Below are 14539 nucleotides of genomic sequence, written 5' to 3'. Positions count from 1 at the left end.
GGGTGAACCCCCTCATATACGTTATAAAAACATACGAATATAGACGTTCGTTACGTAAGTTAATTCGTAAGTTACGTATATTTTTTACTAATGAAAACGTTCGTAAAAATTAAAAGTTCTAGTTGCCTTTTTAAGCAATCAAAAAATTGGAGGGGAACTAGGCCTCCTCCCCCGCTCCTTTTTTCTCAAAATCTTCTGATTAAAACTATAGAAAACCATTTAGCCAAAAAAAAAAAAAAAAATATGCAAATTTCGCTTTAGTTATTTATGTGCGGAGAGCTAAAATCAAAACATGCATTAATTCAAAAAAACAAGTTTTTTCAAAATGAAGTAAGGAGCGACATTAAAACTTAAAACGAATAGAAATTACTCCTTATATGAAAGGGGCTTTTCCTCCGCAACGCTCCGCTCTTTCCGCTGAAGCTTGACTCTTTCTCTTAACTCCACTTTTTTAAACAGAAAAATTTCAGCTTAAAGAGTGGAGCGTTGAGGAGGAAAAGCCCCTTTCATATACGGAGTGATTTCTGTTCGTTTTAAGTTTTAATGTCACTCCTTACTTTCAGTTCAAAAACCTGTTTTTTTTATTTAATCTCTTATAGGAACAAACAATTGTAGACTATTAATCTTAAGCTTACCAGTCACAGATCATATTCAATGCATCATTGCATCTTTCCACATGCGTGAACGATGGTAGTTTTTCCTATATTCTCTATGCTTTGCTTTTCATACGGCGCTAATACAAATGGGGTTTTTCAAACAAATATATCATTTCTTCTTTTGAAAAGCTTACATTATGGTTCTGCTTAAAACGCGTCAAACTTTAAATTAACGAGTCCTATAACTTTACAACATTCGAGTTTAATTATGTTGTATAACGCTTAAAAATCGGAGCATAAATAAATCAATTTGGGTATAAAAATTGGTACGCTGCAGCTGTTACGCTACTTAAGAGAAAAATTATTGCTATTATTTAGTGTATAATAAATAAAGCATGACCTACAAAAAATTCACATCTTGATGAGTTTTTTCAAGTGTTAATTCTGAAGCCCGGAGGGCTAACTTAAAGAGTCTATTAATTGGCTTGTGTCAATATATTAATTAACTGTGAAAATTTTTGATAAAAAGAGATGTAAGCATTGCGTGACGGGTATGAATAGACGATGCAATAAGGTGGTTCAAAAATAAATACTTTTTTCTGAAAAAAAGATTTTCTACAAAAATTTGAACAATTTTTATTGTATTTAAAAGATACTGTCCTCCTCATTCAACACATTTTCCTAAAACTCCTTCCAGGTTGAGAACCATCAATGTTTTGCAGTATTGGGCATTTAATGTGTTCTAATTCTTTTCTATTGACTTGATGAATCTTAATTCTTTTAAAAGCTATTTTATCCTGAGAAGAAAAAATAATTTGAAAAATAGAAGAAGGAGAAGGCTTGCGGTTAAGCACAATGATGTATTTACCTGATTCATCGTGGGTTCATCTCGGGACTGATTTTTATATCTTTTGGCAGACGTTATTTTTTCGAATTTCGTTGACCGAAAAGATTGAAATTCTTCGCTCCGACGCGTATACCAATGTGTTACATCTTTTTCAAATCAGAATTATTCAGGGATCGTTTTCATTATAGGCGTCCGGACAAAACCTACTTTTTATAGTTGATTCAGAATATAGACTATTTTTTAGAGTGCTGCCTGAAACTTCAAAACTACTATACTTGAGAAAAGAGGTTAAGTTATTAGTTAAAGGTTTTGATAACGTGAAAATTTTTCTTGGCATTTTTAATTCTAACTTATATGTATATAGTCTTTGATTCCCGTCGAAGTTTAACAATTTTTTGTAGTTTAAAAACAATTATATCGAAGATTTCTTCTCTATGCAAACTTAGTGGCTACATAGTACAGTCACAATTTATTGGCTAAAACCATATGACAATAACGTACTGATATCGCAGTTTCTTCTACTATTGTGAGATATTGATTTACTGTTTTTTTTAATCGTAATTTCAGAAATCTAAAGCATGTTCGTTGACGTTGATGGTCCTCCAAAGCAATTAATATTTTTAGTAAAAACCTTATCAGTCCTAGAAAGCTTAGCCCTCGCATTAGTTATGACAATTTTTTGGGCTTCCCGTCGGCTTGGAAGCCCTGTCCTCTGGGGGAATCTCTTCAATTCAGGGAAACGGCTGGATTCAAACTCAGAGCTACGTTAAAACCATACATATGTTGGGTGCTCATGCACAACAATGGAAGGACACAAATTCCTTCAGCCGGAAAAATTTAAGCAAACATCCAACAGATGTAAAATTATGGCAACTTTTTTTTTTATTAAATAGGTATATTATTTGTAGAGTTTATGCAGGGGGGGGGGTAACTATTGTTGCATATTATTACTGCAAAACTTTGTGGCATCTACGAAGAGCTATTCAGAACAGAAGAGGAGGTATTGGATTGCAGGAAATGGCTTGGAAGACACTGTTCCAAAGTGATGAGGAGCTCCAAAAAACATCACAACTTCATTCAAATCATTTGCGGCAGCATTTTATGCAAAGGACATTGTTTAGCCTTTGAACAGAAATATCTGAATCGTCAAGGTGATTATGAAGGTAGTAAGCTTGATGGTACCTGAGATATGGTAATAAAATCACTGTTATTTATTCACTAGCGTTTCCTTGATGGCGAGTTGGAGGTTGGTAAAAATGGACGTCGTATGTCACTTGGCCTAAATAGTCAGATTTTTACATTTCATTGTTTTTCAGAATTTTGGAGGTAAAACTCTTCGGAGAGGTATGCCGGGTCAGTGTTTGCCTTATTGTTATTTTGTTTATTTAAATTATTATTTATTTATTTAGAACAAGCTTTGTCTCCTTTTTTTAGATTCAAACATGTTCAAATTGTGGCTGCGTATCTACATTTGTGCTACCTACAAAAGATTTGATACAGCATTCCTGTCCGCAAGAATGGTGGACTCATAGACTCATACCAGGACGAAAAAGATGTTTGAGGCTTTTAACTTCAGGGTCTTCAGTAACGTGGCACGAAGCTGCAAGGTCTTGCAAAGCTCAAGGCGGTCAATTAGCCACTTTAGATGATATTAGTCTTTATTCAGTTGCCTATCAATTAGTCCAATCTGCGGGTAGCACTGCTACTCCAGCCTGGGTGGGCTTAAGACAGAGGAACGTCACCAATAATTTCACTCTTCCAGTTTTTTGTTGGAGCAGCTCCCCGTCATCTGCCTGTTCTCCAACAGCATGGATTCCATTTGAGGCAGCCTGCACAATAAAAAAGCATCACATGTATGGAGCTGTTGATCAAAATGGATTTGTTTTAGCTTATGATCCTGATAAAGCACTAAATAGCTATTTGTGCGAAATAAAGGTTGAACCAGAGGCAACTCATCGTGTTCAAATCAATATTGAAAATGTAGGCTTTAATTCTTTTCTATCTGTACATTTAATAAATCCAAAATTTGAGATGGGGACAGATGTTGAATGCGACCTTGGCACTGATTCAGTAGTTTTTTCTGGCCAAACATGCGATAAAGGACTGGGATTAAGATGCTACCAAAACGGAAATCTCTTACATTCTGGTTCACCTGGATCTAATGACAAGCTTCAAGTTCTTGTTGATACCACCGAAGCATCTATTTTCTTCTGTGAATATTGGTTTGAACCTTCTAGAAGGCTAATCTTGTCGAACTATGTGACCTCCAATTTTGAAAGAACTTATTCACTTAGAGTAAAACTTAACTCCGATAGAGAATATGACGAAATATTAGAAAACGGATTTGGAGTATTCGAACAAGCTGTTTTGAAACGTTTACACAATGCATATTGTCAGTATTTTTCATGCCGCAACATAAATTTTCCCTTTGTAGTAAGATTAATAAATATTTTGGAAAAATCTAATTTTGAAAACCGTCAATTAAATTTTTTGATATCTGAAAGAATAAAGACCCCTTTTTCAGCAAGTTTGAAACCTTGCACTAAAACACACACAGCTATGGAAAGGACATTAAACTGTTTCTTGGAATCAGTATTCATGTCAAACGCTATTTTTTCTGTAAAAATATTTCAACTATCAAGATTCAACAAGGAGACTATCTACCATGAAGAGGTTCCAAATTTGATTGCTGAGAAATGTGATGTTACTGAAGAATGGGGAGGTAGAATCAAAATTAAAGGAAATGGAAAAATAACACATTATAAAGGTGACAATATTATTACTTACAATTGCTCTGTTACAGAAGAACTTACAGTAGATTATATTCGCCCATCTTTTGGATGTCCAGAGACAATTGAAACTGAGAATGACAACTTGTATAGATTCGTTGAAACCCCATTGTACCAATTTGCTGTTGAAGATGGGGTATGTAAAGCAATGAAAAACTACAGGCGCAAGTGTGGAGGAAATGAGATATACGGCGCAAAATGGGAGCAAATGGAAGTAAGTATACTCCAAAATTTGGATTTTAGTAAGATTCCGTTTCATGGAAGGAGATTATTCTATTGGGGTAAACTAAAGAGGAATTCCTCTAATAGTAATCATATGATCTTAACTCTAATTCGAAAAAATAAAATCCACCATTCTTATTTTTATCTGTAAAAAATTATCAGAATAAAATTTTTTTGCATAATTCTAGAAAAAAGGAGAAAATACTCCTAAGGGGGAGAATGTGGTGTTTATTAAAGTCACATCATAAAATTCAACGTTTCTGATGACCATCGAGCTCCCCTGAGAAACCCTAAAAAAGGACACCTCAATCATTTTTGTGGGAGGGGGCACAAACAATTTTTTATGTCATAATATTTGGATTTCAAAAAAAGCTTGTTATGCATGCGATCTTTAATTTTACAATCCAAATGTCTTCGATAAGAGGGGGAACTATCACCCCCCTCAAAATATATTTTGCAGGCTTATTTTAAATTTTTTATCCAAAATGAAAGAATGCTGGGGCTAAATCTCCTCCAATATTGATTTAAGCAGCATTGTACAAAAAGTTGCAAAATGTAACTATGTAATGTTGCACATGATTCTATATGATAACTATTTATTTTGCCTAAAAGGGTGCGCTACTGCTTGATGGCATGGTATCAGAAGATTGGACGCTCCGTAAATACCTTTTTGATAGTTCTAAGGCGATTGACTATGTGAAAGTTTTTGCCTGACTAAGTTTTCGCCTTAGTCATAGTACTGTTTCGTGGCATAAAAATGGAACTAGAATTTTGAATTTTCGTTTGAATGATCATTCTCCCGTTACTATCTCGTAATGATCATCCCTAGTTTAAGCTAAAAAGAAAAAACGAACAAGCCTATATATAAACTCCCATCTGTGATTAAGCTTCACGTGGAAAAGTTGTATTTTCCCATTTTTTCTTAAGATATGCAAGTTTATAGATACTAATAACTTAAAATGGGATACATTACAGTTTAAGGATTTTTTTTTTTAGTTTTCACGAAGAGTTTTAGATAAATATTGTTATCGTGAATTGTTTTCAGCTGTTGTAAAGTAGTGCATAGTCACCTACCAGGCGTTAAAGGGGAGATCAATAGATTGCATTTTGTAATTGTGAAGAGGGGGTCTAAGGCAACGGAAATTTTACTTTCAGGCCTGTATTTTCAGGATTTCGGCTAAAGGTTTCTCAGGTCAACACAAAAGTTGCAGGTTACCCTCTTGCCTCCTCACTTACAGGCTAAATTTTAGACTAAACGAGCAATACGTAGTCTAGACTGCAATAGCATCTTTTTTATTGGGGAAATTTTTATTTGATAGAAAACGGAAACTTTGAACCGCAGAAGCCCTGTGGTAAAAGCTGAACTTTGGCTTAAAGAATGTTTGATGAGAGTGGCAGCTTACTTCATATTTAGTGCAATTCTATTTTTTTGTACAAATAAAGCACACCTTAATAAGCCCTTATTCTCACAGTATTGTCATGAGAGAAGGGAACCAAGGAGCAAGGATTGAAGGGGGAGGGGTTAGTAACCTGCCCCAAATCTAGGATACCCTCAGGAGTCGTATTGAAAATAAAGGGAAATGAAAACAAGCGACACGCTTTTTAAAGATTCTATTACCCGTTACTCGAGTTGTATTTTTAGAAATGGTGGTGGGTGCAGTGAAGATGTAAAAAGTAGAATAGCCAAGGCTCAGGGTGTTTTAAATGTAGTTGAAATAGAATGGAAGATTGGAAAAATAATTACTCAAAATAAGAGGAGGATATTACAATCCCCGGTAATGACAGTGGTTAACTATGGCTCTGAAACGTGGCCACCTCCTAATCTTCCCATATCTTAGAAGTTCCCACTTTCTGGGCTCATTCAAAATGATATTCACAGGGACTTATCTAGCATTAACTTAAGCCAATCAGAATTTTCATAGAATTTTTTGATTGTCCAGAGCCAATGAAGAGCTTAAACAAAGGTTGAGATGGCTAGGCCATCTTTTAAGGATGAAGCATAACTTTGGTATGATAGATTGTCAAGGACGTGTGTTTTTTTAAGTTAAATGAAAAGCTGGTTGTCCTCCAAGTGGGCGGGGAAGAGGTTATGGAGATTTAAAGATACTTGGAACTTCATGGGAGGGGTAATAAGTAAACTTCGGATAGATTGGAGTGGAGTAGGAGCGTGCAAAGCTGTGTTGGCCACAGTGGGCTTGGTGCTGCAAACGCATTGTTAGTTGTAGTGGTAGCAGTTGTATATTTGTTGTTTTCAGATTTTTTTCGAGAAAATATTTTTCAAATATCATGGTAAAGAGTGTCTGGTTGATGGAGTAGGAGAATTTTGTACGTAGAAGCATTTCTGTATTTTGAGTTTTTTCTTAGCTCTTTACTTACATTTGAATACGTTTTTTCAAAAATCTATATTTAGATATTTTCGCATATCTGATTTACATTTCTAATTAGTTGCAGAAATTAAAAGTAGCTTTAAAGATAATTTGCCTTGCTTAAAGATGTTCCAGTTCAATTTTGGCACCTACCCGTGGCATACGGCTATTATCCACTAAATGCTGCAAAAAATTTCGCTTCTGGAATTTTGGCAGCATATTTTGCTACTGAAATTTTGTCAGCTGCTCTTATTGTGAGAATTCGGTGGAATAGACGTTGCTTATAACAATTTTTAATAAATGGCCACTTTTAGTTCGGTGCTATGATCGAATTGGAATAAGACTAAATGCAATGGAATTGCTTTATATGACTCTGCATATAATTCTACATCGTTACAGCGTAAATTAGAACTATATATTAAAATGACTACAATATGAATAACCATAAATGGCGGACAGATAATCATAGATCAAATATGAACATAGCATGCAAGTAGTTGCTGCCCTATAGTTTGATTGGCAGAAACACCATAAAAAGAACATTTTTAACATTTTACCTACTGACACTAATTCGGTATTTGGGGTATATTGTTGGAAAAAAAAAATTGTATTTGATAGGTGTTCATCTGAGCCACAAAAACGATTTATTATTTTTCTGCATGTATTAAAATTTCTCAATAAACATTAAGAAAAAGAAAAAATAGGATACAAATTTACCAACCAGCACATTTTTATGTGGCAAAGGTGTGTCAAAAACAAGTAATTTTGAAAAAAAAAACTGTCGACAAAAAATGACTTGAGTCGCTATAGTTTTAGTGTCTTTTTTTTAACGTCTTTTTTAAGTCTTTATTTTATGTCTTTATTTTTAAAGGAAATTCCATCTGAACGTTTGCATTCGCTATGCCCCACAAGTGAAACAGATGAGACAAGTATCAAGCTAAAGGAGATATGGGATACCCTGGACAATGATGAAGACGTCAGCTTGGTCAAACTTCTGCATGTAATAGATTCATGGAGACCAGATTTAAATCATATGCAAACCGTTGGAAGTATTTTCCAGAAATATACTTTAATTGATAAATCTGAAGTTAAAATTGGTTTTGAAATCTTGTCAAAGGTTTGTAGTTTAAATATATTTAGCCATACATGCTCACCAACAAAGGAATACCCTCCCAAAAGGCTTTATGAAATCCTAGTCAGGAACATAGTTTCGGGAGGTTGAAATACTTCTGAAGAGGAAAAACCTATAGTATTCCTCAAAGTTTTGCACTCTTAAACTAGTTTTTCAATCAAAAATTGCACTCTAAACTAAATACCACAAACTGTCTTAGGAAGAAACACCTCCACCAATCATAGAAATAAAAATATTCCCCACACAGGGGGCTAAGAGTTAATGTCTAAATGTATATATGTATAAGAATTCATATCTGTGTTGTTGCTATTACCTAATTAATTGATGCACAGAATAAAAATTTTAAGAGATCGTAAGTATTTTCTTATATTCAGAAATTTGTTTAGGCTAAATATTTTAGCTCAAAAATGTGAATACCTATGAATTGAATTTTTATAATCTTATTAGATTAATGGAATATTGCAAAATTGCACACTTTCACGTATAATTGTAAACTTACGTTCCTTGGAAACTGGAGAGTCAAGTCCATTCAGGTACCTTCACAGTCTCTGCAAGATTCCCTCCACATATTCCATGGGCACATAGTTCTCATTTTTCTGGAGGAGAGTGAAGCTTAGTGCAAATGCTAAAGGCACTTAGTGACAAGTTGAATCGATAGAAGTTTGTATTCAATATGGTCATTCAGTTTTTGTATTCAGTATTCAATTTTTATAATCCAATTAGATTAGTGAAATATTGTAAAATAGCACACTTTCACTTATAATTGTAAACTTACGTTCCTTGGAAATTAGAGAGTCGAGTCCATGCAGGTACCTTCATAGTGTCTGCAAGATTCCCTCCACAGGCTCCATGGGCGCAAAGTTCTCATTTTTATTGATGAAAGTGAATCTTAGTGCAAGTGTTAAAGGTACTTAGTGACAAGTTGAAACGATTGAAGTTTGTATTCAATATGGTGAAGCACATTTCTGTGGACTAAGCTTTCCTCAAGCAAAATTATTTTAGTCAAAACAAAGAGAATTACCGTAAACCGTATGCTAATATTTAACCATTAGCATACGGTTTAACTTTCAAATTCTTAAAGGTCATTTTTATCTCTAGGTGAACCCATGTTCAACCTTCATGGCGGATTAGGAGATTTTATACTAGGGCAGATGGTCAGGCATGAATTCCTACCTCGACCTCCTTTTTCGTTCACATGCGTGCCAGTTTCAATTTTAACGTAAAAGCCAAAATTAAGGATTAACTATAACGAATTTTCCCAGTTGAAAAATTACGCCATCTGCTAAAGTGTGCTCTGTTGAGGTTTTTATGTGACATGAAGGCCATTTTCAATTTGCACTTTTTCGGGAAATGTTTTCATTAAAAAAAAAAAAAAAAAAAAAAAAAAAAAAAAACTGAAACCCTTTTGCTGAAAATAGAAATATGGAAAAAAATTTATACTGACTAAATCGAAAAAAAAATTCTGGATGATCCATAGCAAATACTAAGTTTGTGCTAGTATTTTTGTATGTTGATGTGTTTTACCATTTATATCTATGTTTCAAGCTTCCTTAGAGTTCTTTAGAAATTTTTACTCCGCTTCAGCCAAATATCACTACTGAGCTCACTCAACATTTTTATTTGAAAATTTTTTAGGAAATTCTTGAGTAGACTTTTCCAACAGGAACTTGGTGAAGTCTTCGTCAAATATCTATAACTTGGGACGTTTTTAATGAAAAATATCCATTCCAAACTTATGATATTAGCTATAAAGATTGGCTTTCCTCCGACCATCTGGGTCACAGAAAGGCTTTTGCTCTGATCATAAAGATTTATTTTGAGTAACCATGATGTAATTTTAACCACTTTTCTCCATAGCAAGAAAGAGGTCTTGTGATTAGCAATTAGACATAAAAAACAAGTTTTTTCACATGAAAGTACAGCTTCAAACGGAAGGATTTTATTTTGTATACGAGGGATGGCACTCGTTCCTCAACCCCTTTCTCTTCGCGCTAAAGTTTTATAGTGCTTAAAATTTTTTTTATTCCGGATCAGTAGCCTTTATGTTTGAGCTGTCATTATTATAGCATTAATACAAAAAAAAAAAACTTTAGGTCAAAGTTCAAAGTTAAATTACGACAAAGATAAAATGCCCTTTGAGTATGTTACCCCCTTTTCAAAAATTATGAAAATCGACTCAGGCGCGTAGCTTTTGATGAATAGAATTAAACTTAACAAATTTTACGTGTTTTGGGACTAATATTAAAAACTCGTTCTTTTGATGTATATATTGCTGTCAAAATTCCTTTTTTCAGGGTTTTGGTTACTATTAGGCCTTGCGGCTCCTTACTTGCATTTTACTTACGCCGAACTGTGTGAATACCAAGCGTGTGAATTCTTCTGTTCTAGTCGTAACTATCAAACCTATTTTCACAATCTTAATAATCGCTGGAAATCATCTTTGTGTTTATAACTAGAGAAAGCCCTAGTGGCATATATACAGGAGGTTGGGAGCAGGGGTTAGGAGTAGTCCTTGGCTTGGAATGTGAAAAAGAAATTTTAAAAAGAAATGTGAGCCATGAAAAAGCCTACGAATTAGTTTATCAAAAGAAAGCTATAAATATTCCAACCAGCTTGCCATCCAAAGTTCTGAATTGTAACCTATGAGGGGTTTAGAGCAGTTGCAGGTCTTCAACTGTGTGAACACAGACTAATGACCATATAAGCGGACAAACTAATTGATGAATTAAAAGCTTTTAGCGATAATTTCCCAAGCAATGTTTTTGGTATAATGTGGTTTGAGTAACCTTAGTTTGCATTTCCTTTGTCAGAAGAATACACATTATATAGCCGACGAAGTCATTAATCTTTGTAATTGGCGAACTTAAGCGGGGTAATAATCCCTTCGCACCCCTCTTCTTATGCCTACCAGTTTTTGAGCAGAAAAATATACATTTAGCTCTATTGCCTGCATTGATAATCGTGAATCAAAATAATATGGCGAGGCTGTCATACAGAGAAAATACGCCTAAATATGGCCAAAAATAGAGTGAGTGAACTCTTAAAATCAACGGCGTTAGTTCAAGAAAAATACGAGGGATGCATTTTCAAAATCCAGGGGGAGAGATTAATTTTTTTTTATTTTTTCAATGAAAATACTATAAAAGACATTTTTCAGTGAGAAAATCAGAAAAGGTATTTCTCGAAAGCTAGCAAGGACATAAAATTCAAGGGTACATGTACCCCTGCCCCATATTGGCACCACTTCTTAAAATACGAGTAGGGTTTAGCAAGTGCAAGTCCAAGGCTACGCTTTGGACTTATGTCTGTCCTTCTTCTCGAAATACCAAGATTTTTGCTAACTTTTCCATAATTTCTTATACTTGCCACACAATTGGGATACTTTTGTGCTTTTTAAAATTGCCTCTCTTCTAAATGTCGCCCGCTCCAAAATAGGCTCGTGTGATTGTGTCAGATGTCTTGGCTTTCAAATGGTAGCCTAAAATAAGAACCCTTAAAATGAAATTGGGATCACAAGAGGCAGCAGGATTATACCCTCAGTCTCTCCCCGAAATCTTGATATTCTTGTAATTTACCACAGTTGAGATTCTTGTAATTATAGGACTATTCCTATAATTTATTGTATTTACCACAAAATTCCAATATTTTTTTTGTGTTTCAGATTTATACCCCACATTTCCAAGTTTTACCTCATTACAAGATTGATCAGTATGTGAGTGGCCAATGTCTTGGCCTTCCCTGTGGTCGTTAATTTTTATTCTCCTTTCCTAACAGTATTACTGATTTCCGTTAGTAGGAGCCGTAAACATATTAGCTAAAAACAGACGTATGTGATTAAGGACTCTTTGTGGTACTCGAAGCAGTACTCCTTTGTCCATTACTTACTTGAGTTTAATAAAAATATGCTCAGAACTTCCAGTCAGACCACTAATTTCGTTATAAAAATTGATGATCTTGTTGGGCTATCTTCTTACTAAATTAGCTACAATAAAAACATAATTCTTAATTTTTGGTGCCTTTTGGAATTTCTTAGAATTTTCTGAATTCTTTCAGTCATTGTTTCGTTATGGTCTGTAATTTCCTTTAAGAATGATACTAGAAAATTTTTCTCAAAAAAAATCCTTAAAAGCTGGGTAATGAAGAAAATGTAAATGAAAAGTTAATAATTGAAAAAAAGTTAGTTCTGAAGCCAATCTTGACCAACTGAACAAAGCTAAATTTCGAAGACTTTCTCAGGAATATTAAAAGAAGTTAGGTTAATAATATTAGTGAAGAATGTTTTGTTATTACCGCTAGTTTAGAAAGACAATAATCCAGAAGATTGCCCAAAAAAATATTTTCTCTTAAATTTCAGGCGAGACAAAGATTTACATTTATAATAATAAAGATAAAATACGGTAAAATCGAATGTTTCATGTAAACTAAAAAGTAATTTAAAAAAGCAATAAAAAAATCCGCATCTATCAACCTGTAAATTGCCGAAAAAGAAACCACAGCAATATTAAAGGAGTAGGCTAATAATATTAGCGAAGAATTTTGTTGTTAGTACCGCTAGTTTAAGAAACATAAGATAAGAGATGAGATGTTTTTTTTTTTAAATCAATATTACAAGCCCGTAAGCGGCCGGATTCGGCCTTCGGAGTCAACAAATGCTATGATTATGCGACAACTGGCAAAAATGCAAAAACAACAGTGAAAAAGAAAAATCAGAATGAACAATCATTTGTGAGTCAATAATTTGACTGTAAAAGTCAATTAAAAAGTTAAAAAAAAAAACTGGTCAAACCAAACTAAACTTAAAGCAAATAAAAGTCAGAAGAAAAACGAAAAGTGACATTATAAAAAGGGGGGCAAAATAAACGAATACTACTACTACTACTAATAACTCACTGCAGCACCAAGCCGCCTGAGGCCAACACAGCTACGCACGCTCCTCCTCCAACCTAATCTATTTAAAGCCTCCCTCTTTACACCCTCCCAGGAAGTTCCCATTTCCTTTAAATCCTTATTTATGACATCCTCCCAACCCAGACAAGGACGACCTGCTTTCCGTGTAGCCCCAGACGGTTGGCCAAAAAGGACAATCTTCGGTAATCTGTCATCCTTCATCCGTAGAACGTGGCCTAGCCATCTCAACCTTTCTTTCATTATAGCCCCAGAAAGCGGGATTGAACCACACTTTTCGTACAACCTACTGTTTGAAATACGGTCAGTCAGCCGGGTACCCAGAACAATCCGTAGGCAATTTCTCTGGAAAACATCTAGTAAATTTTCATCTGCTTTTCGGAGTGTCCATGCTTCAGAGCCATATTTGACCACTGTCATCACTGTAGCTTCCAATATTCTAATCTTGGTTTGTAGGCTTATCTTTCTATTCTTCCAAACTTTTTTTAACTGTGAAAAAACACCCTGAGCTTTAGCTATTCTACTTTTAACATCTTCACTGCTCCCACCATCTTTACTAATAATACTACCAAGGTAACTGAAGCTCCCAACCTGATCAATCTTTTCGTTACCTAAGGTCACCTGTTCAACTTCACTTATTCCTAGCCTTAGTGACTTAGTCTTCTTAACATTAATTTTCAAGCCTATTTTAGCACCCTGAACTCGTAAAACCTCTAAAAATTCATTCATTTTGCTCACACTTTCATCTAATATGCTTAAATCATCAGCATAATCTAAGTCCAGGAGCGTTCTTCCTCCCCATTTGATTCCATGGTCTCCAATTGCCTTTCCTGTGCTCCTTAAGACGAAGTCCATCAAAATGATCCATATAAAGGGGGATAGAACACAACCCTGCTTAACTCCTGATTTAATACAAAACCAGTTGCTAACCTCATTTCCTACCTTAACCGCAGCAGTATTATTCTCGTACATAGCGCAAATCACTTTAAAGTATTTTTCTGGTATACCATATAACGATAAGACCTTTGTTAACGCTGTTCTATCAACAGAATCGAAAGCTTGCTCATAATCGATAAAACTAAGGACCAAAGGTGTTTGACAACGAAGGGACTTCTCAATTATTAACCTAAGAGTGAAAACATGGTCGACACATCCTCTACCTTTTCTAAAACCGCATTGTTCTTCCCTTAAAACTTTGTCTACAGCATGTCTCAGTCTAAAAAGTATCATATTACTCAGTAATTTACTACCTACAGGGACCAGAATAATGCCTCGATAATTACGACATTCACTCTTGTCACCTTTCTTATACAGTGGTTTAATTAAGGTTTTCCTAAAATCATTGGGTACTTCCCCTTTTTCAAAAATCATGTTCATAATCTTCAGTAGCTTATTCCTAACCTCAGAGCCACCATATTTAAGGAACTCATTAATCATACTATCAGCACCTGGGGCCTTATTATTTTTTAATCCTTCTAGTACTGTCGCTAATTCTTCCTCACTAAACAAATCTTCCTTCACATCCAAGGTATCACAAACTTTTTCATTTTCATCTATATCTTTTCCTGCAACTGTATCTCGGTTTAGCACATTCTCAAAATGTTCCACCCATCTTTCTTTAACTTTTTCCTTATCACTAATTGTGGCCCCATTTCTATCTTTAACTGGGACTAGTCCGGATC

At 34.6% G+C, this 14539-nt stretch overlaps 1 protein-coding gene across 1 annotated transcript in view; it reads left to right on the top strand.

Moving 5' to 3' along the window:
* LOC136030041 (uncharacterized) overlaps nucleotides 1–14539 on the top strand; it is a 50420-nt gene that overhangs the window by 30694 nt on the left and 5187 nt on the right. Inside the window, exons 4-5 of the mRNA XM_065708660.1 lie at nucleotides 2878–4446; nucleotides 7692–7937. Coding sequence (XP_065564732.1) covers nucleotides 2878–4446; nucleotides 7692–7937 — 1815 coding nt within the window. The remainder of the gene's footprint in view (nucleotides 1–2877; nucleotides 4447–7691; nucleotides 7938–14539) is intronic.

The sequence above is a fragment of the Artemia franciscana genome, chromosome 8 (genome assembly GCF_032884065.1).
Source record: "Artemia franciscana chromosome 8, ASM3288406v1, whole genome shotgun sequence".
NCBI classification, from domain to species: Eukaryota; Metazoa; Arthropoda; class Branchiopoda; order Anostraca; family Artemiidae; genus Artemia; species Artemia franciscana.
The sequence above is the reverse complement of the archived record's forward strand: the minus strand, read 5'-3'. Positions and strand labels throughout refer to the sequence as shown.